Genomic DNA, 25,393 nt, shown 5'->3' on the forward strand with positions numbered 1-25,393 from the left:
CAGTAGGAGAGACCATACCATAGCAGCTAGTTTGAGAAATATTTTGACTTGTTTTTGAAATACCCAACTTTGAAAAATAAGAGGCTAGTCTTTAGTGCGCGTTTTCTGCTTTATACATATCTAATATTGACTGGAATTAGTCTCTCCATAATGCCTTCTCCATCTATTGTATGACTGCTGTATATTTGTGGTATCAGGGAGCATTTATATAAATGACTTACATTAAACTTCAGTCGTATCTCTCTGCACTTGTGGGCTCTTACCAAATTCTCAATGATGCAGAGGTCCAGGGTACATATCCACTGGGGAAAGAGTACAGCATCTTTTCTAACAAGCAAATTGAAACACCTACTTTGTCACAGTTTCAGCAATTTATTTTGAAGATTTTAAATCATGGCAAAGGTTATTCAAAAGACAGATTAGATGCTTTGAAATCAAGTTTATTTGGGTATGAAGAAAATTCAACAGATAAAGATTTATTCATTCATCATTGATAACATTGGTTTTATCAACAAAGTAATCCAGTTAATCTGCGCTTTTAAAACAGAATTCTAGGGAGGCCTTTGGATCACATTGATGATTTGTTACAACAGACTCGTACAAATAACTGTGTAACTTGTCACATTGCTTCAATCATAAAACATTAAAAATGGTAAACCTTGAGCCCCAGCTCCAACAAAAAAAAACTATTAATAGATACCTGGTCAGTTAGAAAGAAATTGCATTTACATATCACCTTTCACAACCCACAGACATCCCAAAGTACTTTTGAAGAGTAGTGTTGAAATGCAGATCAAGCTCTCCAAACGGCAATGAGATAATATGATCAAATGATCCATTTTAGTGGTGGTTGTTCTCGGACAAATATGGGTCAGACACCAGGTAGAACTCCCAAAAGTTTCTTCAAAAAGTGCCATTGGAATCTTTGTGTACACCTGAGAATGCGGATGGGGCTTCAGTTTATTCCATGTTTGAATTATGGCCCCTCAAGTGTACAATACCCCAGAGCACCGAAACTCACACTGGAGAAACAATCTAGTATTTCCAATGTTATTATTTTATGCTGTTCTGTAAACACCCACGTGAACCCATTTTACCTAAGTTGCAGTCAGCTAGAAAAAATACATAGCCATTAATGTTTAATCTGGACAGCAGAGATGAAAGGACAGAGTTTATCCTACTTCAAAACAGTGCTACATACATTTCACACCAGGATGATTTCATGTGTACATTTACTTTACGTCCCGATGAACGGACACAGTTTTGAGTTTCACCAGTTGAACTGGAAACCACTTCCAGGCATGTAGCAATAACTAGCTCTTTATCCATTTATCCCTGGTTAGAAGTCAACTGGTCACAGATTATGTTGGGGTGTATGTGCAAAACTCCAGAATAAGGGGAATGAGAGGATGGCCAGAAACTCCCTCCTCTTGAAAGTAGTAAGTAACATTGCCATATTCATCAGATGGCTGTAAACAGTTATGAATCTGCATGAGTTTGGACACAATTTTGAGGTATTGTTAACTAGATCCAGCAGGCGGCATCAAAACCGCACTGCCTCTTCAAACAACATCTACACAAAGATTACAGGCACAAAGGGTCCCTAATGTTGCTGAGTTGCTTGCATTGATTGGTGCATTTATTTTCTTTTAAAATGGAAATCACAAACATTCATGTGTTTTTACAGGAACGGTTCTTTCCAAGGTCATTGTTATTTCATGGAAACAAATTTAATGTTTGGTTTCCACAAAAACAAAAGGATGAAAACAGAGAACCTGACCTCCAAACATCAGTCTAAGACCTTGGGGTCCCAGTAATTGAAGTTGGGTTTCTTTATTCAGTGGTCCAGCAAATCCAATGATTGTTTCATTTTTTCTTTGCTCATTTCTTCCGATCGTTCTAGTCAGCCTCTGATATTAATCGCTTCAAGCTAATTATCAGGATTTGTTCTCAACAACGAGAACATATACTCAAGTCAGATCCAAACCGGAAATATTTCATTTTGAGCGAAGCATAGGACATTGATAATTGTAAAGTACTTAAGGCAGAAGGCACAGATTTAATAACTGCAATCATTTCATAAAAATTGCATTCAAGAGTCACAGCTTCAAATGGTTTCATTAATTCATTTGAATAAAGTCAAATGAAATCTTGGAGCAGACAGCATTGAGCCAAAAGTGCTACAGGGCCTGTAATTCTCAAAGGATAGCAGCACTTTGGATTTTTAAACGTAAAACATGGAGGATTCAGCAGATCACCAAGTACCAGCAACACTGCAGTAAAACATGACAAGCTTCACCAGAAAGACAAAATGCTGCAGAATTAATGCCAGAACAGAGTCTGTCAACCCAAATCTCACATCAAGTTCTCTCTTCTTCCTTGTAGCCCCTCTAAGCCCCATCTCTCCATTTCAGATAAATTGGTATGAGAATTTAAACACAGAGGCATTAGCTAACCATGAGATAGCCTGGTTGGTGATGATGGACAGTTGGCACAGTAGGAAGCTTTCACATTTGATCTTCCAGAAGAGGAACAAATTATCTCAATGCTCCTCAGAGCGGTGGAAGGAGATGACAAGCCAAGGCTTCAGCTCTCTGTCAGTATGCAGTAACCTCAATTGAAAAGTGTGTTTGCAAATGGACATTGAATGAGCAAAGGTTCAACTTCAGCTTGGTTTCACTCCTTATTAAAATGGCGTAGTATGTTTAATTGCTTCAGAGTTTCCACTAGGAAACTGCCATCTCCCATTTGTTGAAATCGTGATACCTGTTCGTCTCCAGAAGGTCAAGAGGTACAAGTACAGCATCAGCCCTTTTGGATCAAAGTTTGGTGAAACCTTCACACTCACCACTGTCAATGGAAGCCATATTCCAAATGTTTGCAGCACCTCAATTCCATCACCTGCTGAATTTTCCATACCAGTTTACCACCATTCTTAGCCTTGTTCTGTGCCTGACATAGTCTTTGATCAAAGATGACACGTATGGGGACTAAGGTGATTCGACACAGGTGTTCAAGTTGAACAACACTGGGTGACAAGTGCTGGTTTTTCTCCCTCTACCTGAGAGAAAGTTTCCATTCTCTTCTGCCCAATGGCACAGCTGAAACTGCAATAACAGCTCACTGTTTATCCCAACTGTTCTTAACCTAAACGTAAATCTCAGGAAATTCTCTTGACAGTCAAAGCTCTAATTTTCTGCAATGTCAGATGGACCCAGTCTCAAAATATTAAATCAAAATTCAAATACCTTAATGTTGAGGACAATTGGTATTCAAAACATTAAACAAAGTGGACAAAATCAACAGGAAATGATAAGCATTTCTATTGTTCAAAATGGTAATGTTCCTTGAACTCTGGTAAGGTGGTCAGTCTGAATCCACTGGTGAAACAGCAAGATTGTTCCTGACATTCCAGGTAGTAGATTCAGAAATTGAAATGTAAAAATGCAAGTTCCAATGAGATTTGGTTGGCAGTTTCAGACCATGGCCAAGTCAGGTCAAGTCTGATCAGATATTGAAAGATTACAGGGCAGTTTGGAACAGGCACCGAAGGATACAAGGTAAAAATAACTGGAGCCTATAAATTGTGGTAGAAACAGCAATGCTCTCATTTTCTAATCTGCTAAGAATGAAACACATTTCTCAACCCTAAAGTGCAACTTCCCTTTTATTATTTCACAGGATGTAGGAATTGCTGGCTAGGTCAGCATTTGTTGCCAATTCCCAAGTGCCCTTGAAAAATGGTGATGAGCAACCTTCTTGAACCATTGCAGTCCATGCAGTGTTGCATAGCATTCCTTCCAGTGTAAATCTTCAACTTGTCCTTGCTGTCAAAATCTGCATTCTATAACTCTCTCAAAAACAAAAGCTAGCTGTGCCAAAAGAAACCCAGGTCAAAGCCACCCAAATTAAATTTGTTTCATCCCTAAAAGGTTGCACCAAGGATAAGGGTTTAACCGTTGAAGGATCACACCGAAGATATTAAATTCTCTTCCCCCTCAGTTGCTGCACTCGGTTAGCATTTTTTCTAGTTAATTGCACTGTTGTGTTGCAGGAGGAAAGATTTAACAATGATATCAGTGCAAGGACAGCTCTGAGCTAACAAGATCGTAATCATGAAAAGCCATGTTATCACTAGTTTGACGCAGTTGATTCATAATTGCCTTCTCCCGGTGCATATCGTGTTACTTATAAATTACGGCTCAAAAGTGAATTTCAGAATTTTACATAGAACCCACAGTCATCAGGTGAACATTGTTAAGGCAAGTGTAAATATAATTCTTCATAAAATGACTATGATAAATTTTCAATGCAGCATCTATTAGATAATGAAATCCCATTCCTGATTCAGCACATTGAAAAACAGTCATGGCCATCTGGTAAGCTATTTCAGAATTCCAGCACTGATCCACTTCTGATCCTCTCTCACACACCAGGTAGGAGCCAATCCAGAAACTTCATGGCAACCTCAAAGCCAAGGAAACAGGCCTGAAAAAGAAACATAAAATGGGACACTAAAAAAAAAGGGTCAAAAATTTATTTCCCCAGAAATCTGGTCAGCTCTGATCAGTACCAAATGATTTTTAAAAACCCCAAACTCCTTCAGAATTGCATTGAAAAATCTATCACATTTCTTGTGGTCTATTGTTGGATTTCTCTATTTGTTGGCTTTCCGGAATATTATTTCAATTGCTTCACGTTGCGGAGAATTGTTTATGCATTAAGAGTACTGAGAAACTGTGGGGGAGGTAGTGGTAATGTCACTGGACTAATAATCCAGAAACTGCTCTGGGATATAATCCACTGTATCTAGTGGAATTTAAATTAAATTAATAAATCTGGAGGATAAAGCTAGTTTCTCAATCATTATACCTGAGATTATCATTGATTCAATAAAAACTTAGTTCACTAACATTCTTTAGGGAAAGAAGTCTTCTATCCTTATCTGCCTGACCTACATGTGACATCATATCCACAACAGTATGCTTAATGTTTCATTGCTCACTGAAATTCCTCTAGCAAGCCACTCAGTTCAAGGGGCATTTAGGGATAGGCAACAAATGTTGGCCTTGCCAGCAATACCCACATCCATTAAAGAAATAAAAAAGTATTGTCGTTCTTTCATTGGTTAACTCTGCATTCAACAATTTTGGGGAAGTTTTTCATGAGTAGGATCATAAGAACAGGAAGTGGCCATTCATTTCCTCACACCTGTTCTGTCATTTAATTAGATCATAGCTGGCTTAGACCTCAACTCCATTCAGTTTTCTCTCTGAATTAGCCTGTACGTGGATCCCTTTCTCTCTCTAGATTGTAAAATTCAAGTCATCAGACACTTTCACGATCATCTTCTTGATGTCATTTAGCTAAAATCACATGATTTCTTGGAAATGCTATCTTCAACTTATTGTCCAAAATTACTTTGACATTTTTCTTTTAAAAAACATCAGAGCTGCATAGAACTGAAAACTAAAATCCATTTTACCTTCACCTTAGAACCTGAGCTTCATAAGAATTATCATAATATGAGTCTTTGTCACATTCCATAAGCCAAGGCTTCAATCATCTGCTTTCAGATCTGGGTTAGTGACGTTTTTCACTGACTCATGATGGTGTGACTGTCTCCCTGATTGCACATCCTTCAAAACTGGAAAGCGACCACACTCAATACCTCCTCAAGGCACAGGCCAACTTGAGAACTGACAATCTTCCAAGAAGGTGGATTAATCTAGCGTCCAAGTATTCTGTGTTGCCATGATTAGAGCCCGTTTAATCAAATAAACTGAAAAATAACCATCAGTTTTCCCCACTCTTGACTTCACCCAAATATTCATAATTCAGCCAGGTGCCTTGATGGCAACTGTCAGTATTGTTTTCCTGTTGGGTTTTGGCAGAAAAAAAAAAGAGTAATACAAGTCCAGCCCGATCTTCAACTGACAAGTTGATGAGGATTTTGAGAGCAGGAATAATCTCACCCAGGACTGCAGGCACCAGCACAGAACAAGGGACCTGGGATAACGTTGTCTGGGACATACACCAATGAACTGTAATCAATTAAATATTCCTAAAATGATTTCTAAGCTTTTTACAACCACAACACAATTCAGCACTTGCAAACACTGTTGTAAAGATCTGTTAGGCAGGATATAGATTCCCCAGCGTTAATGCTGCACATTTCCTTTCACAGCTCTACTACATGGAACCATGTAGCTCAGTTGAAATGATAATCACTACTAACACTTACCGCATTGGCAGGGAAAGCTCGAATCATGACAGCATTGAAGCCTTTATAGAGTGAACCAATACCTTCCTCCTTGATCAGTTCCCGAAGGACATCTCGAAATCCGTTAGGATACTTTCCTTCAGGAGCTAAGAGTTAGGGGATGTAAAGAAATTGATTATTTATTGGGATTACATTGAGTTGCGTCCTTGCTCTAAATGCAGCCCTCCAATTGGTTTAGAAGACCATATGATGCAGAAGCAGAAGTAGGTTATTTGGACCATCAAGTCTACTCCACCATTCAATGAGATCATGGCCGATCTGATAATCCTCAACTCCCACTTTCTTGTCTTTGCCCATAATCCTGGATTCCCTTCCTGGTTAAAAATCTATCTCAGCCCTGAATATGCCTAACAACCCAGCATCTACCACACTCTGAATAAATAACTCCACAGATTCACTGCTCACAGAAAATAAATTCCTGTGAACCTTCTTTGGATTGCCTCCAGTACCAGTACATCTTTCCTTAGATAAAAGGGCCCAAAACTGTTCACAGTATACCAGTTGTGATCTGACTAGTGCCTTGTTTAGTTTTAGCAAACCCACCCTATTTTTATATCCCATTCCTCTTGAAACGAAGGCCAACATTATATTTGATTTCCTGATTATCTGCTGAACTCGGAAGGCTACATTTTTAGGATTCATGCACAAGGATCCCCAAATCCTTTTGCTGCAGCTTTCTACAGTCTTTCCCAATTTAAATAATACCCAGTCAATTTAGTTGACGTTTGTGTTCTTGCTCCACACAAGTTTTCCAGTACCTTACCTCATCTCACCCTATCCACGCATTCTTCACTGCAATGCTGGACACCACTAAACAATACAAAAATTACCAAAAAGACTTTTTTTTTTTATTTCTCGTATTTACTCCAACTTGAAAATCCTGCACAGTTAAAAGGTTTCGACAAGGTTCCCTGCAATCGGTCATTGCACATGTAGGAATCCAGACAATGACTGGCAACATATGATGCAATCACACTGCCAAGTGCAATCCTGTCCCAACGTTCCCAAACACACATGGGCAGATCTCAGTAGTCACCACTGCGTTATGATTAGGAGCAGGACCCATGGTTGATTATCACGCCATCCCTAACATAAAATACTCTAAGTAAATATTACCACCCTGACCAAAGATAAACACGGTCACAGCATAGCAATCGAACTACAGACTGTGGTCTGTATGCTTAGTGCTTCTGCTGGCTGTATCTGGAGACACCAGACCAGATCCAACTCCCAAGCCAAGTCATAAGCCCATAAGACATAACAGCAGAAGTAGACCAATCATCCTATCAAGTTGTTCCATCCCTCAATGAGAGCCTCAATTCCCCTTTCTTGCCTTTTTCTTATAACCTTTGATTCCCCTCAGGATTAAAAATCTGTCCATCTCAGTCTCTTCCACAAAGAGAAACAAATTTTCTGTATCTACCATGTCAAGTATGCTAAGAATTTTGTACAATTCAATAAGGTCACCTCTCATTCTTTTAAATTCCAATGAGTGTAGGTGCAATCCAGTCAATCTCTCCTCATAAGACAGGCCCTCCAAACCCTGTATAAGCCTAGTGAACCTTCTCTGGAATGCCTCGAGTTGTTGCAGAGACTCAAAAGGAGTTTCAGAAGAATCAACTGACCCGTTTGGAATCTGGATTTCAGCACATCTGGAGGAATTGCAACTGCCCAGTTGAAGATTCCAGCCATTCCACCAGCAAGCAGGACACGGGGTACACTCAGATCAGCAACACTGCAACAAAGTGGGGGGAGAAAAGCAATTTATGGAACTAAATTTCTGAAATGTTTTGCTGCCTCAGCTCTATCGCCAATTCTGACATTTTGGTGTCATCAACAGTTCGAGGGATAATACTCTTGCCATTAAGTCACAAGATTCTAGGTTCAAGTCCATGGACTTGAGCCCAAAAGTCAAGGCCGACACTCAAGTCCAGTATTAAGTGAGTGCCACACTGTTCGAGAGGCTATCAGCTATTCCAAGATCCCATATCCTTGCCCAGTAGATGAAAGTTTTGGAGAGAAGTGGGGAAATTATCCCTAGTGGCCTGGGAGTGATCTATCCCTCAAATAAGTTATCTGGTCGTTAGCATGTTTTGTTTTGTGGAAGCATACTCTATGTATTTTGGCTACTGAATTACAACAACGACTGCAATTCTAAAGTACTTCATTGCCTGCAAAGCACACTAAAATGTCTGTGGTCCTTCAAAAATGCTACATAAAGGCAATACACAGGAAGGAATTGGCCACCAGGTCATGGGCCTCTGTTTATTCTAATCCATAACCATAACCATAACAATAACATGGGCCAAACAGCCTCTTCTGTACTGTACGATTCTAACCATTTATTGCTAAGTTTCTAATAGCAGTACATATGGAGCACCTTTGACTCTCTTTTGAGGAATGCAATTAATACTCCATGACTGGCAACATAGAGTTGCCAAAAAAATCATTAGCAGAGGCTCTCCTTTAATTTTTCTAAAGGATCTGGTGAAAATGAGGACCTTGAGAATTGTTACTAAATAAGAAGTGGTTCTGGAGAAATGAATGATAAGTCAACAAATCCCCTGGACTTGACATTTTGCATCAGGGGGTTATATAACCACAGAGTTTGTGAATGCAATTGATTTTAATCTTCCAGACTCCCAAATCCCATAATAGTGTGCTAAAGTTTGAAAGTTAGAAATGTAACCCCTATAATTCAAGAAAGGAAAGCAAGAAATCAGAAAACTATAAACATGCTAACTTGATAGCAATAGGAGGCAAGTGTGAGAATTGAGGATCGAAATGAAAACAGGGCACTTCAGAGAACCACAATGTGATTAGGCAAAGTCAACACAAATGTATGAAGGGGAAATAGTTTTTTGAACAATCTACTCGAGTGTAACAACTCGGGTAGATTAAGGGGGAAAACCTGTGTATATTTAATATCTGGATTTGCATAAAGAAACATTTGGTAAGCTGCCACACCATAGGTGTTGCACAGAATTACAGCTCATGGGATTGGCACAGATTAAGAATTGCTCAACAAACTGAACTCGAAGGATTCATGGATCATTTGCAAACTGGCAGTTTGTAACTAGCAAGCTACAGCAAGCATCAGTGCTAACAGCTGTTTCAAATCTGCATTAATAACTTGCGTGGTGAAGGGATCATATGTATATATCCAAGTTTGCTGATGAAAGCAAGTTAAATAGGAAAATAAGTTCTGAGGACACAGAAACCTGAAATGAAAGAGACAGGTTACATGAAGGAATAACAAGAATCAGATGCAATATAACGGACGGAAGTAAGAATTTATCTATTTCACCTTCCAAAATGGAATATTTTTAAAATGATGAGAGACTGGGAAATGTTGCTCAGAGGGACTCAAATGTCCCTAATGCATCAATCACTCAAAGCTAACATGCAGAGATGCTCACTATGAGGAGAGAAAAATGATATGTTAGCTTTTACTCCAAAAGGGAATGAAGGAGAAGTTTGACTGCAATTGTACATGGACTTGGTGAGACCTTACCTTGAGTGCCATTTTGGTCACCCTACATTGGTAAAGTTAAAATTACTTTGGAGAAGGTGCAATAACAGCTTCACAACAATGCTTTCTGAGATAATAGGATGGTCTTATGCATGTAAACTGAGTAGACAGGATGATATTTTCTGAAATTCAGAAAAACACTTACTTTGAAGTACATAGCATTTTAAAAGCCTTGGTCAGATAAATGGGAAGAGTGTTTCCCGAGCTGGGGAATCCAGAACCAGGAATCAAACTCAGAATAAAGGGTTGGCCAATTACTACTGAGATGAGAAGAAACTTCTTCACTCGGAGCACTTTGGATTTTTGGAATTTTCTATACCGGGGACGTGAAGTGACTCAGTCCACGTAGAGGATGATAGGTTTTTAAATGCTCAGGGAATTAAGGCAAAAGTGAATAGTGAAGGATGGTAGAGTTGAGGCAGAACAGCCATGTTACAGGGGGAGATGCTGGTGCAGTGATTATGTCAGTGGATTGGTAATCCAGATGCGCAAGCTAATGCTTTTGCGACAGAGGTACAAACCCCACCAGCACAGCTGGTGAGATTTAAACTCCAGTGAAGAAATCTGGAATATAAAGCCAGTCTCAGTAATGGTGACCATGAAACCATCAATTACCATAAAAATCCTCTGGGTCACCAACGTCCTTCGGTACCACTGGTCTGGTGGAGATGTGACTCGTCAGAAATATGGTTGACTATTAACTGCCCTTAAATGGGCAAGGAAGTCACACAGTTAAAGTGCAATTAGGATGTCAGCAAATGCTAACCTTGACAGTGATACCCACATCTGACAGAATAAGGAAAAAAACACTGTTTGAAGGCTTGAAGCAGCCACTTCTGCTCCTATTGTTTATGCCTCAAGACTTCAGGATATCCGAAGTGTCATACAGACAAAGGGCTACTTTCTGAAGTGTATTCACAATTCTTTGGGGAGGCAATAGCCTAGTGGTATTATTGCTAGGCTGTTAATTCAGAGACCCAGCTAATGTTCTGGGGACCCACTTTTGAATCTCGCCACGGCAGATGGTGGAACTTGAATTCAATAAATATCTGGGATTCACAATCTAATGATGACCATGAATCCATTGTCAATTGTCAGAAAAATCCATCTGGTTCGTTAATGTCCTTTAGGGAAGGAAACTGCCATCCTTACCTGGTCTGACCTGCATGTGACTCCAGACCCACAGCAATGTGGTTGACTCTAAAACTGCCCTCTGGGCAATTAGGGATGGGCGATAAATGCTGCCTGGCCAACGACACCCTCATCCCCTGAATGAATAAATAAAGGATTCTAATGTTGGAAAAGGGCAATTGAGACAATGTCATCATTGCTGGATATTCTAGACTCCACTGCAACAGACCTGCAGAGATCAGTCACTTTTCACTTGAAGTTTTGGAAATGCACATTGGTATTGCACTCATTAACATGCTATTTCTTTGGCTGTTTCTCAGGAACATTAAGAAGATGGAATTTTACACAGCTGTCTCCAAACAAGGACGGTAGGAAGGATAGTGAGAATACCCCAAAATGCTTTGCTCAAGATAGGACTGCGACACACAATGCAATCTGATTTTCAATGGATACAATATTATGAAGATACTGACCTCTGTCCCTCGGGAGTAAGCGTATGTTTCAGCCATTCATAGGTCATGAAGTACATTCCACTTGCAGGAACATCTAACAAAACAGAAAAAAAAGTTATACAGCTGAAGCAGGAAGACAAAAGTTCACCACATTTCAACAATTCATGTTTTTATCCTGCAACTTCCATTTTGTACTTCAATATTTGGTTTGATATTGTAATCACTCCTTCCAACTGTCTTCCCTTATGCCTTGCTAAGGGCTAAACATTCCTACTGTACATAAAATTTTTCTTTCTAATCGCTTCATAGTGTTGAAATAGAGATTAGGAGAAGGCTCAGGCTCAGACAGCAATGACCTTAGTCATACTGATAAAGAGAAAAAGATACTGATAAAGAGAAAAAGATAAGAAAGATAATGAAAAGCAGAGAGAGAAGGTGAAGGACTCAGCCCACTCTAAAATGATTTATTCTTTATTTTTCAAACTGTAGAACTCTTTGGTACTTTTCCGGGATTTATACAGATTAACTGTAATGCTCCAAGCCAAGGATCACTTCTAAAAGCAGGGTCCTGCTCCCTTCAAACTCAAGTACATCTGTCAGTGTAGCGCTCCCCAGAAGAGGAAAGGAAACCACCACTCTGCCTACAGAATTGACACAGCACAGTTTCTTTTCATCTCTTGGACTTTAGGCTATGGTTGAATCTATAAAATTACACAACAAGTTCATTAAAAAAATTACCAATAGACACAAAAGCAGATATAAAGAACAAGTAAGAAAAGTCGTCACGGAACATTTGTGGAGAGAAACAGAGTTAATCTTTTTCTGAGTTCTTCTTGTCCCTTTCCACCAGCTTAAAATACTGATATTTTATTTCTCTGCCATTCAGAAGAAATTTCATTGATCTGAAACATTAACTGTTTCTCTCCATAGATGCTGCCTCATTTATTATTGGCTTATTTCAGCTTTTTGTGTTTCCATTAAAGCAGATCAAATTTCAGCTACACTCTGGTGCAATTTTCCTCTAAATCTTCCAAGAATAGATATTTTAGCATTCACGACGCAACTTAAATTTAGATTGTCACTGGGTCCCCAATTCACGTTTACACAACCTCAGAAGAACTGCTAGATTGGGAGATATTTCACAAATTCTGTTTCTGATCCCTTTTAAACTTTCAGAGGCAGGAAATCAGTAGGAATTTAGTAAACAGATCGTACAACTACCATTCAGTGAGATTAAAAGGCAATAAAAGTCTGCACTTCCCAGAACCCACCTCCAAGATAACAGTCAAGCGATTGGCACAAATAATAATTATGTAAGTAGCCAACAGGAAAATATGAACAAAAGAACCATTTCAAGGTATTCTAGCTCAAACAGGAGCTGCAAGAGGTAAAAATCCCTCTTAGCCGGGCATAAAATCTGTGGTTTCATTGAACTCTTCACAGACATGAACAACATGGCAATTAATGGCTTCTGAAGCAATGTGGATAGTTTGTCCTGCAGCCTCTTGGTGCTGTCAACGGACTTCTGTAATAAACCACATCAGGATGAAACAAACCAATTTTGGAGATTGTTGAATAAATATTTTAAATTCCCTTATCATCCACAATGTTGTGAAACTAGTCATGCCATATCCTTCCTCCTATCATCTACAAGGTTGTTACACTTAAGTTATGACTTCTTGATTCATCCCACCTTGTCTCCATCATTTTTGAACCTTGAATTGTGTAACAGTGCAAGAATTAGCAGACCATCATCAGCAAAATCACTGAATTAAGAACGGGCACAGATGCACTCTGGCTTGGGATATCAGTTTCCAAGAGCACCTGCGTATGGGTAAACCACAAGGCTTAGGACAGAAGTAGGCATTCAACCCATTTCTGACATTCAAAGAGATCTGATCTGATAACCTTCAGCTCCTCTTTCCTGCCTTTTCCCATTACCCTTTATTCCCTTATTGATTAAACAATCTGTTATATTAGCCTTAAATATACGAATTCCAGATACAGCGCTCTCTCAGAGAGGAAATTCCTCCTCATCTCTGTTTTAAATGGGTGACCCTCTGAGATTATGGCTGCTGGTCCCAGACTCTTTCACAAGGGAAAATAATCTTTCTGCATCTACCCTGTCATGTCCCCTAGGAATCTACATGTTTCAATAATTCACTTCTCATTCTTCCATATTCCCAAAAGTACAGACCCAATCGACTCAACCCCTCCTCATAAGACAGTCCCTCCATACCCACAATCAGCCAAGTGAACCTTCTCTGGACTGCCTCCTAAACCAGTATATCTTTCCTTAGGTAAGGAGCCCAAAACTGTTCACACTATTCCAGCTGTGGTCCGACCAGTAACAAAAACAAAGTTGCTGGAAAAGCTCAGCAAGCCTGGCAGCATCTGTGAAAGAAAAAACAGAGTTAACGTTTCGGGTCTGGTGACCCTTCCCCAGAACCAGTCCGACCAGTGCCTTGCATAGTTTTAGCAAACCCACCTTTCTTTCATGCTCCGTTCTCTTTGAAGTAAAGGCCAACATTCCATCTCCCTTCCTTATTACTGCTGAACTTGGATGCTAGCATTTTGTCAACCATGCACAAGGGCTCTCAAATCCCTCTGTCCGATAGCCAATGATGGGGTAAGTTCTGTCACGAAGAGCATAAGCTACCACAGCAGGACTGCATCAGGCGATGATGGAACCGAATAACCCAAGGGAGCAATCCAGATGACTTACTACACCAATACACTCAAACTCCTCCCGAACAGTTCTGTTATATACCAACAGGTCAAGGTTCACCACTAACTGTAATAGCAAGGTAGAAATAGGGAAACCTGGATCAATTTATAAGCTATGTAGAAAAAGGATCAATGATGTTCAGTTTGTGTACCTCTGATGAGGGTGAGAACAGTTCCCTTGTAGACGCCCCGAATGCCAGATGTTTTGTAGATCTGTTTCACACAATCCAAAGGGCCTGCATACTTCTTTTCACCAGTTGTTGCCTGAATCTGAAAAAAAAAATTGCACAACTAGTTACGTAGGCAAGATATTAAAAAAAAAGCAAAACATTTAATCCCAAGAAATACAGTGGAACAGAAGGACCTCAAGGTATTAACTCTCCAATGTTGTGTTTATATATATATATATAAAAAAAGATTAAAATCGGTGGAGATTAGTTTACCAATTATTTGATGACTTGGTTTATAACACCTCTCAGTCTCCCTACATTACCTGAGATGGTCAATGATAACTACACCAATCAAGGGAGGCAATGGCCTAGTGGTATCATCGCTGGACTGTTAATCCAGAGACCAGATAATGTTCTGGGGACCCGGGTTCAAATCCCACCATGGCAATAAAATATCTGGAATTAAGAATCCACTGGTGACCATGAAACCATTGTCGATTGTCAGAAAAACCCATCTGATTCACTAATGGGGAAGGAAACTGCCATCCTTACCTGGTCTAGCCTACAGGTGACTTTAGACCCACAGCAATGCGGTGGACTCTGAACTGTCCTCTGGGCAATTAGGGATGGGCAATAAATGTTGGCCTAGCCAGTGATGCAGTCATCCTTTGACTGAATAAAAAAAAGCTCCATGCTCGATTGCTCGTCTCTTTCTAACTGCTGATGGATTGATAATTGACATTCAGTTCAGAACAGGCAAATCAGAATTCTGATTTTTCTTCCCAATTGGACAGTTCATATTCCTTCTGGTTGGGTGAGAACAAGAATTGGCTTTGCCATCTGCTGCTCCTTCACTCCCACTCTACAGTCCAGCAACTATCCCAATCTCTCACAACAGAGAATTAGAGATTTTCTAAAACTTGGCAGACTGTGGCTATTATCTTAAGTACACACAGCAAACTCCATTCTCTGACAGGTTTCCTTCCCAAAATGATTAAGACTGTCTGCAACCTTGGTGCTGCTATTTGACCACAAAATGAATTTGCAAACATCACCGAGAATGCCTATTTACAGCTCTGCAGCATTGTTTGGTTCTGAAACTGCTTCTCCTCTTCCATTGCTGAAACCTTCGCCGAAAACTTTGTTCGCTTTAGACTTGACTCATCCCACACTCTCTTGACCAGCCTTCCATCTTACACTCTGCAAACTTTTGTTCTCCACAACTCAACTTACTCCAAATCTTGCTTATCAATCAACCTGTGCTTACTGCCATTCAACAGTTTCAAGTCTGATAATGCCTTAATTTTAGAACCCGCATCCTTGTTTGCAAATTCCTCCATAGTTATGCACCCCTCATCTCTGTCCTACCCAGCAATCAAAAGAAACTTCCGTCCTCTAATCTAATCTCGTGTTTGTCCGATTTCAATTGCTCCACCATAGAGAGCCGTGCTTTCAGTTGCCCCAAGCTGTCAAACTCCCTCGCTAACCCCTGCCTCTGTCTCGGTCTCTGTCTCCTAACATGTCCCTTAAAACTGAGCTTTTTGATCAAACTTTTCATCATCTGTTCCAGTATATGCTTCTGTGAATTGGGTGTATTATATATGAAGCTCTTTTTAAGTGCCTTGGTATGTTTCACTTCTGTTACAATGTGGTAAGGGACTGTTAACATTGAAACAGAAGCCCAAACATCTGGATGCAGTTCATAGAACTAAGCCAGACGATTTGTTTTTAAAACAGAACAAACATTTGCACGTAGAACAAATTAAACAAAACAAAAGAGGACTATATTAATATTATAACTTATTTCTATACATGCCAGGCTGTTAGGTTTACTGATATGCTAAGGTATTTTGAAGTTATTTACTTCAAAATGATACAATTTTCAGTATACCACATTCCTCTAGAAACTTTCTTTAACATTCCCATATCTTCAGTCTTTTTTCCAGAGTAAAACTTTAATTTAACATCTCTTGAATGTAGATTCCTTAGCTCCTTGTCCGAGTTACTTTTCAAAACTTCCAAGTTAACCTGTTGATTTCTTTTTTAACAACAATGCTCAGTGAGGACCAACATAGATTTTTTTCACCAGCTTCGTGTTTCAAAATTTTCTGGATTCTGGTCTCTCATAATGTTCAAACTGAGTTTAAGCCTCACCCACATTTCATTCAGGGAATGAAGTTAGATTTTTCTGTGCTTACAGCACAGTTAACTGACTACCATTTACATTGGCTGTCAGTGAGCTGCAAACCACAACAGGTCCAATCTACCACAACTGAACTTGAATGGCTCGGAGTCCCTTGATATAACCTCAACAGTTTCAGTCTGCCCACTCAATCTTGGTTTTCAAACCTCAAGTTCAGCATTTGTTCCCTTAGAAGCCGAGATGATAGTCTCTTTCCAAGGTTTCCCTTTTCTGTTTTTGCTTTCAGTTAGCTCATGCATTGTCTAAATTCTCCACCCAATGTTTCATAACTCCATCGCTTCTCTTTTGAGCTTTTAGCAATAATAGCCTCCTAGTTTGCTTTCATTGCTCCATCTTCTCCACTTGAAACTGCTAATGCTCAAAACCACAAATTGTACAGTGTCCTAAAACTTATGAGCCATAAATTAGAGATTCATAACAGTTAAATGCAGTACAGGTAGTTCGCCTCGAACACATTCTTGTGTGACCTCGTGTCATTGAAAATCGCATTATAGGGAAATCGCTACATCTGTACAGTAGAAAGTTCATGTTATCCAAACAGCGCCCACTACTCATCAATCGTGTTACAGTCAATTTGTGCTAACGAAATACACGTTATAGCAGAACTACCTGTACATAAATGCATGTTGCTGTTATGTCCTAATGTTGTATTTCAAGATGGTCAAAACTTTTGCTATTTCTTCCTACCTGTAGTACCAGACAGGGGGGCAACAGCCCAGTGGTATTACTGCTGAATTGTTAATCCATAGACCTAGTTAATCTGGACATCTGGGTTCTAGTCCTACCACGGCAGGTAGTAGAATTTGAATTCAATAAAAACCTGGAATTAAGAGTCTAATGATGACCGTGAATCCATTGTTGATTGTTCCAGTTCATTGATGTCATTTAGGGCAGGAAATTACCATTCTTACCTGGTCTGGCCTATACGGGACTCCAGAACTGCAGCAATGTGGTTGACTCTGGGTAACTGGGATGGGCAACAAATACTGGCTTAGCTAGCGATGCTCTCACCCCAGGAATTAATTTTTTTTAAAAAACTAGTATTTCTCAATTCGGCTCTGCCAACCTGCCCACCCACGGAGGTTCATGGAGGAACAAAAGAATGGGGAAGAGTCCTCTTGATGGAGGCTTCATGAAGGAATGAAAATCATATTTCAATCAACCACTTGAGTGTGTTACTTTAATTTTCATAAAACAAATTAAAGGATAAGACATTTTAGGCATTTACCTTGGGGGTGCTTCTTCAAAGGCTTTTTTTTTTGTGAGTGCAGACGTAATGGTCCGAAGGGTCTCTTCTGAACTGTTTGATTCTATGACTCTTTAACTTGTAACCAATTCCTACCTGTAAAAGACATTTGATCCTTTCTCCTGGTGCCATGATCGCAGTGGTGAAGACCCCAGACAGCATCCCTGCAGCAAACAACTGCGGATACCTGTCCAGTAAAACAGAAATGGGAGACAAGGTGTTCACTCTGAATTGTAAAGGTTAGAATATCAGAGATTTCCAAGGACAGGAAAAGGCAGAGGGTATTCTGTTCTTTGACCGATCAGGTGATACAGATATTGTGTAAATAAGATTCTTCTAAGTTCAGTTGGGTTATATCAGCTTGTGTCAGAAGGAGTGTTACAATTGGCCTCAGTACCATGAAGCCTGTGTTAACACTGTGCGAGGATAGAAATATATTTTCTGCCATAGCTGAACAGTCTGTAACATTAAAGGTCTAGGCCAAAGCATGAAGAGTGGTTACCTGGATGAAATAGTCATGGGACTTTTGCCAATTAAGAATTGTGGATGCCGATTCAAGTTTCATTTCCAGTCTTTTAGCTGACCATGAGATTTATCGAAGACTACAAACTAACCTCATTCCATCAGCTTTAGGAGCTTGAGATATCTACAGACATGTTTTGACTATTAAGTCAAGAAGCTACGACTTCAGACAGAGATTCCTTCGAGGACAGCCTTGTAATATACCTATCAGAGACCCATGTTTCCTTTAACTATCTCCATTTTAATGGCATGATTGACACTTCAGGCAAGGTGTGACAGTGTTAGAACTGCATTTAAGAACAGCTCCAGAGCTCCTTAATAGCTTTATTTGTTGTTAATAATTGGTCATCTGAGTGTTATAGAGTCAGAGATGTACAGCACAGAAACAGACCCTTCAGTCCAACTCGTCAATGCCGACCTGATATCCTGAATTAATCTAGTCCCATTTGCCAGCATTCGGCCCATATCCCTCTAAACCCTTCTTATTCATGTACCCATTCAGATATCTTTTAAATGTTGTAATTGTACCAGCCTCCTCCACTTCCTCTGGCAGTTCATTCCATATACGCATGACCCTATGTATAAAAAGGTTGCCCCTTAGGTCCCTTTTAAATCTTTTCCCTGTCACCTTAAACCTATGCCCTCCAGTTTTGGACCCCTGGGGGAAAAGACCATGGCTATTCACCCTATCCATGGCCCTCATGATTTTATGAACGTCTCTAAAAGTCACCCCTCAATCTCAGACGCTCGGGAGAAAACAGCTCCAGTCTATTCAGCCTCTCCCTTATTGTCTCCAACCCCAAAATAAAAATAAAGAGAGCTGGGTTCTTTGACATTATCATTGGTGGCAGTTCTACAACTTATTCATTGGTTGTTTTGTTTAACTGGTGGTGGATCTATTTTCAAGAAAAGAAAGAGCTGGGTTCTTCCCCAGTGGGGAGTTGGTTTCTGGACAGGGAGGGGGCCCAGAACAGAAATGTGAAAACTGGTGGTTGTGGTAAAAAAGAAATTTATAATAAAACCTTCCAAAGACTCAAAGTCTTTTGCTGCTGAATTCAACACATGGATATCAATCTGTTGAACAAGGCCCAGGCTTGGCTAGTGATAGGACCTGTTAAACCCAAAGTTTTTGCAGCTACTTGATCTAAGTACTTAGATAGAACAGATTCTTCAGAATTCAATAAGACATGATCATCTATTTCCCTTGAGCTTGGTAACAGTGATGTCTGAATTCTACGTCAATTTTTATTATTGCAAATGTGTTCTTAGGTATATCTGTAATTATTATGAATTACTTTTGTATGTTTAAACCTTGTGGCTCCTGTAGCAACTAATTTGGTGCAATCTTTTAGACAGTCATTCTGCATACAGGGTCTATTGCTATTCAGCAATGCATCAGAACAGCAATTTTTTTAGTTTTACATTTGTGAGGGAATCCACGATTTCTCTCATCTTAATTAAATGAAGCATCCTCAGTATCCAAAAAAAAAAAAAACTGCGGATGCTGGAAATCAGAAACAAAAGCAGAAATTGCTGGAAAAACTCAGGTCTAGCAGCATCTGTGGAGAGAAAGCAGAGTTAACCTTCTGAGTACAGTGATCCTTCTTCAGAACTGATTCCAGCTGGGAAAAGATTGGTATATATGCTAAAGAAGGGGTGGGGGGAGGGTGGAGATAGAGCCTAAAGGTAGCAAAGAACAGTGGAACAGGCGAAGGAGGGGGTAAAGATCAGCCTGGGAGAATGAATAGCTGCCAATGGGGACTATTAGTGGCCAACATTGGGTTGCTTGTGGCAGCAACCCACGCGATGACAAGGCCTGGTGTGTAGAGGTTGGGGTAAGGACATGGGAGAAGGTACTCAAGCCCTGAAATTGTTGAACTCAATATTGAATCCAGAAGGCTGCAGGGTTCCCAAGCAGAAGATGAGGTGTTGTTCTTCCCGCTTGCTCTGAGCTTAGCTGGAGAACTGGATGCCTGAAACAGAGATAATAGCCAGTGGGCGGCATGGTGGCTCAGTGATTAGCACTGCTGCCTCACAGCATCAGGGACCCAGGTTCAATTCCACCCTTGCCTGACTGTCTGTGTGGGTTTCCTCCAGGTGCTCCGGTTTCCTCCCACAGTCCAAAGATGTGCAGGCTAGGTGAATTGGCCATGCTAAATTGCCCATAGTGTTCAGGGATGTGTAAATTAGGTGGGTTATAGGGGGATGGGTCTGGGTGGGACGCTCTGACAGGCAGTGTGGACTTGTTGAGCTAAAGGGCCTGTTTCCACACTGCAGGGATTCTATGATAACTCTATGAACGCAGTGGTGTTTTGCAATGGCACCCAGAAGCTCAGAGTCATTTTTGCAGATAAAAAAGTAGATATTCTCAAAGCAGTTTTCCTCGTCTGCACTTCATCTTCCCAATTCACGGGAGACCACACTGAGCAACAAAAACAGTAGACTAGATTGAGCAAAGTGTAGGTAAATCCTGCTTCACATGAAAGGTGTGTCTGCGACCTTGGATAGTGAGGAGAAAGGAAGCAAATGGGCAGGTATTACACCTTATGCGATTGCATGGGAAGGTGCCATGGTGGTGTGGGGAAACGTTGGGATTGGAGGAGTGGACCAAGGAGTCCCAGAGGGAATGTTTCCTGCAGAAGGCTGATAAGGGAGGGGAGAGGAATGTGTGCATGGAGGTGGCATCCCGCGAGAGGTGACAGAAATGACAGCTAATGATCTTTTGGATGTGGATGTTGGTAGGAAACTAAGTGAGGACGAGGGGACACTGACGTTGTTGTGGGAGGGAAGAAAGGGATTGAGGGCCAAAGTGGAGGAGATGGGATGGACATGTCTAAGGGTCTTGTCAACCATGGTTGTGGGGAATCCTCGGTTGAGGAAGGCGGTGAACATTTCAGAGGCTTACCTTCAGTAATGCTGATAAATAATACAAAGCCTTTGTATAACCCACTCAAGTACCCTGATAAATTGCCAATGCACCTCTGTATCAGATGTTTTACCAATTGCCACTTGCTGTTACCCAGCAAATCAGTTAACATTTTCCTAATTTCCTCTCCAGAGGTCAATTTCTCTTAATTTTGTAACTTTGTTATAACAAGGAAATCATTATTTTTTGGGCCAAACAGATCTCTGTGCATCGCTGTCTTGTGTTTTTACAGTCTTGCCTTCCAAATTCCTGCAAGGTACCTGGCTCCCAGCCAAGGTTATCACTGAAAATGGTTTCTGTTCCTTGTTTTTATTATAACATTACGTTGAAAGTGAATGACTTCAAACAAAACAACTTCAACTTCAATCTCTAAGAATACTCACGTGAGGACATCTTCAGGATTCTTCTGCTGTAGTTTCTTACCCAAGCCAAAACCAAAGAAACACACTGCAAACATAGGTGCAACACCAACAATTGGGGCAGCCATTCCTTTATATAAACCTCGAACACCCTAAAAGGAGTACATCACAGGGTTCAAGTAACTTACTACAATAACTTCAATTGAATCCAAAGAAATTCCATAAGTCATTATAAGTAATTCCATGACAATTCTCCAAAGGAGAATCTGCACTGTTTTACACAAAATACATAATTTTTGGTTGCATTTCCATAATAAGATTGTAAACATTTATGATGGAAATCATGAATTTAAACAGCTGCCATAATAATGTAGTTCTAGTTTTTGGCCAGAAGGTTGCATTGTAGAATGAGCTTTTGAACTTGCCATCTTGTACAGACAGCTGCTATATTGACCAGCTAACAATATTCATACAAATATAAAATCAAGGAGGAAAAGAATCACATTTAAGCCAGAACACTTCCATGTTACCTGACACTTAGGTCTGTTACCTCAAATTGCTTCCACCGTACCATCATTAGGTGACATATCTGCAATTAATCATGCTTCAACCTTGTGTTCAAACAGTTTAAATTATTCTCTTCAAATTTTTGCTGTGCTTGAAGGTTAGCACCATTTTTCCTAATTCAGCTGAACAAGGTAGGCACGTTTTGCATGCTTATCAATACCTCACCAAAATCAGTAAGTTCATCGAAATGTTATTGTCTATGTCACTCCTCCAAACTTTCAAACACTCCCTCCCAAATTTTAAAACTTCCTACATAGTATGTCACAAAGATCCGTTATTTTATTACAGGTATATAAATTGCAATACTTCAAACATAAATGCATCAACTCATCTTAGACTTAAATACAAAAACCAAAATCAAGGATGGCAATGGAATGCAGTACTGAAAGAGTACACTGTTGGAAATGCCATCTTTTTAACAGAGCATTAAACTGAGCCTCTGCTCCCTCAGTTGGATGCAAAAGATCCCATAGCACAAGATGAATAGATGAGCTATCCCTGATGTTGGCCAATATTTATTGTCAATCATCATAAAACAATTATCTAGTCACTACTGATTGATTGCTGTGTGCAAATTGACTGCAGTGTTTCCACCAAATAGTAGTGACTACACTTTGACATACCGTTGTAGCAATATGTAGATGTGCTAGAGAAGGAGCAAAACTTGACCTTCTCCTCGAAAATAAGGCAGGGTAAGTGACTGAAGCATTAATAGGGAGTACTTTGGGATCAGTGATCATAATTCTATTAGTTTTAAAATAGTTACAGAGAAAGGTCTTGTATAAAAGTTAAAGTTCTTAATTGGAGTAAGGCAAATTTTGACGGTATGAAACAGGAGCTTTCAAAAGTTGATTAGAGTAGACTGTTCTCAGGTAAAGAGATGACTGGCAAGTGGGAGGCTTTCAAAAGTGAGATAACAAGAGGTCAGAGGCATTACATTCCTGTTAGAGTGAAGGGCAAGGCTGGTAAAAGTAGGGAACAATGGATGAATAAATATATTGAGGCTCTGATCAAGAATAAGGAGGCGGCATATGTTAGGTATAGACAACTGGGATCAAGTGAATTTCTTGGAGTATAAGGAGTGCAGGAGTATTCTCAAGAGGGAAATTGGGAGAGCAAAAAGGGGAGACAAGATAGCTTTGGCAGTTAAGGTTAAAGGTAATCCAAAGAGATTCTACAAGCATATGAACAGCAAAGAAGCAACTAGGGAGAGAATAGGGCCCCGTAAAGATCAATGAGGTCGTCTATGTATGGAACCACAGGAGATGAGAGATACACTAAACAAATATTTCGCATCATATTTTACTGTGGACAAAGACATGGAAGTTAGCGAACTTAGGGAAATAAATAGTGATGTCTTGAAAACAGTCCACGTTACAAATGAGGTGGTACTGGAGGTCTTTCAAAAACATAAAGATGATAAATCTCTGACACTTGATCAAGTATATCCCAGGACATTATGGGAAGTTAGGGACGTAATTGTGGGGCCTCTAGCAGAGATATACGTATCATCTACTGCCATGGGTGAGGTGCAGGAGGACTCAAGGGTGGCTAATGTTGTGCCTTTGTTTAAGAAAGGCTGTAAGGAGAAGACTGGTAACTACAGACTGGTGATTCTGACATCAGTGGTTGGTAATTAGTTGGAGGGGATTCTGACAGATAGGATTTACATGCATGTGGAGAGGCAAGGACTGATTAGGGATAGTCAGCATAATTTTGTACTTGGGAAATCATGTCTCATCAACTTGATTGAGATTCTTGAGGATGTAACCAAAAAGATTGATGACGGCAGAGTGGTAGACTTTGTCTACATGGACTTGAGTAAAACCTTCGACAAGGTTCTGCGTGGTGGACTGATTAGTAAAGTTAGATCACATAGGATTCAGACAGAGCTTGCCAATTGGATATAAAATTGGCTTGACAGTAGAAGACAGAAGACGGTGGTGGAGGGTTGCTTTTTGGACTGGAGGCCTGGGACCAATGGTGTTCCACAGGGATCAGTATTGGGTCCACTCGTTTGTCATTTATATAAACGATTTGGACGAGAATTTAGAAGGCATGTTTAATAAGTTTACAGATGACACCAAAATTAATGGTATAGTCGACAATAAAGAAAGTTATCTAAAATTACAAAGGGATATTGATCAATTGGACCAACGGACTGAGGAGTGGCAGATGGAGTTTAATTTGGATAAATGCAAAGTATTGCATTTTGGTGGCGAAATGGAGCAAGACCTGTACAATTAATGGTAGTCCCTCAAACAAAGGGACCAAGAGGTTCAGGTACATAGTTCCTTGTAAGCTGCGTCACAGAAAGACAGCATGGTTAAGGAGACATTTAGCATACTTGCCTTCATTGCTCAGGCCATTGAGCACAGGAGTTGAGATGTCACCTGCAGGTCGTCCTTTGGAGTACTATGTACAGTTCTGGTCGCCCTGTTATATGGAGGATATTATTAAATTGGCGAAGATTCAGACAAGATTTACCAGGATGTTGCCAGGACTACATGGTTTGAGTTATAAGGAGAGGCTGGGACATTTTTCACTGGCATGTGGGAAGTTGAGGAGTGACCTTATAGAAGTTTATGAAATCATGAGGGGCACAGATAAAAGGGATAAGACCTTTGCTTTTCACAAGGTCAGGGAGCTCAAAATGAAGGGGCATATTTTTAGGCTGAGAGGAGAAAGATTTAAAAAGGACCTGAGGGGCAACTTTTTCATACAGATTCGTACGTGGAATGAATTGCCAGAGGAAGAGGTAGATTCAGGTACAGTTGCAATATTTAAAAGACATTTGTATAAGGACATGAATAGGAAAGGTTTGGAGGGATGTGGGCCAAACACAGGCAAGTAGGACTAGTTTAGTTTGAGAAACTTGGTCAGCATGGACAAGTTGGACCAAAGGGTCTGTTTCCACCCGGTATGACTCTGACTCTAACTTCAAAAGTACTTCTTTGATAGTAAAGACTTTTAAGATATCAATCGTTGTTGAAAGGCATGATATAAAGATACTGAATCGGCGCCGCCTCGTGCTCCCACGAGGAGCTCGAACAGTTCATACACTTCACTAACACCTTCCACCCCAACCTTAAGTTTACCTGGACCATCTCTAACACCTCTCTCCCCTTCCTGGACCTCTCTGTCTCCATATCGGGCAACCACCTAGAAACCGATATTCATTTCAAGCCCAACGACTCCCGCAGCTACCTAGAATACTCCTCCTCCCATCCACCTTCCTGCAAAAATGCTATCCCCTATTCCCAATTCCTTCGCCT

The 25,393-nt window shown here is 40.2% G+C and overlaps 1 protein-coding gene across 1 annotated transcript in view; it reads right to left on the bottom strand.

Annotated features, from left to right (window-relative positions):
• Positions 1 to 418: 418 nt before the first annotated feature.
• slc25a20 (solute carrier family 25 member 20) overlaps positions 419 to 25,393 on the bottom strand; it is a 131,360-nt gene continuing 106,385 nt past the window's right edge. The window contains exons 3-9 of the mRNA XM_020527690.2: positions 21,576 to 21,703; positions 17,841 to 17,931; positions 14,278 to 14,395; positions 11,420 to 11,492; positions 7,909 to 8,018; positions 6,245 to 6,369; positions 419 to 4,488 (exon numbers count right to left, since the gene is read on the bottom strand). Of these exons, the coding sequence (XP_020383279.1) occupies positions 4,426 to 4,488; positions 6,245 to 6,369; positions 7,909 to 8,018; positions 11,420 to 11,492; positions 14,278 to 14,395; positions 17,841 to 17,931; positions 21,576 to 21,703 (708 nt within the window). The 3' untranslated portion in view covers positions 419 to 4,425. The remainder of the gene's footprint in view (positions 4,489 to 6,244; positions 6,370 to 7,908; positions 8,019 to 11,419; positions 11,493 to 14,277; positions 14,396 to 17,840; positions 17,932 to 21,575; positions 21,704 to 25,393) is intronic.

Source organism: Rhincodon typus, chromosome 16, assembly GCF_021869965.1.
Source record: "Rhincodon typus isolate 14 chromosome 16, sRhiTyp1.1, whole genome shotgun sequence".
In the NCBI taxonomy this organism is placed as follows: Eukaryota; Metazoa; Chordata; class Chondrichthyes; order Orectolobiformes; family Rhincodontidae; genus Rhincodon; species Rhincodon typus.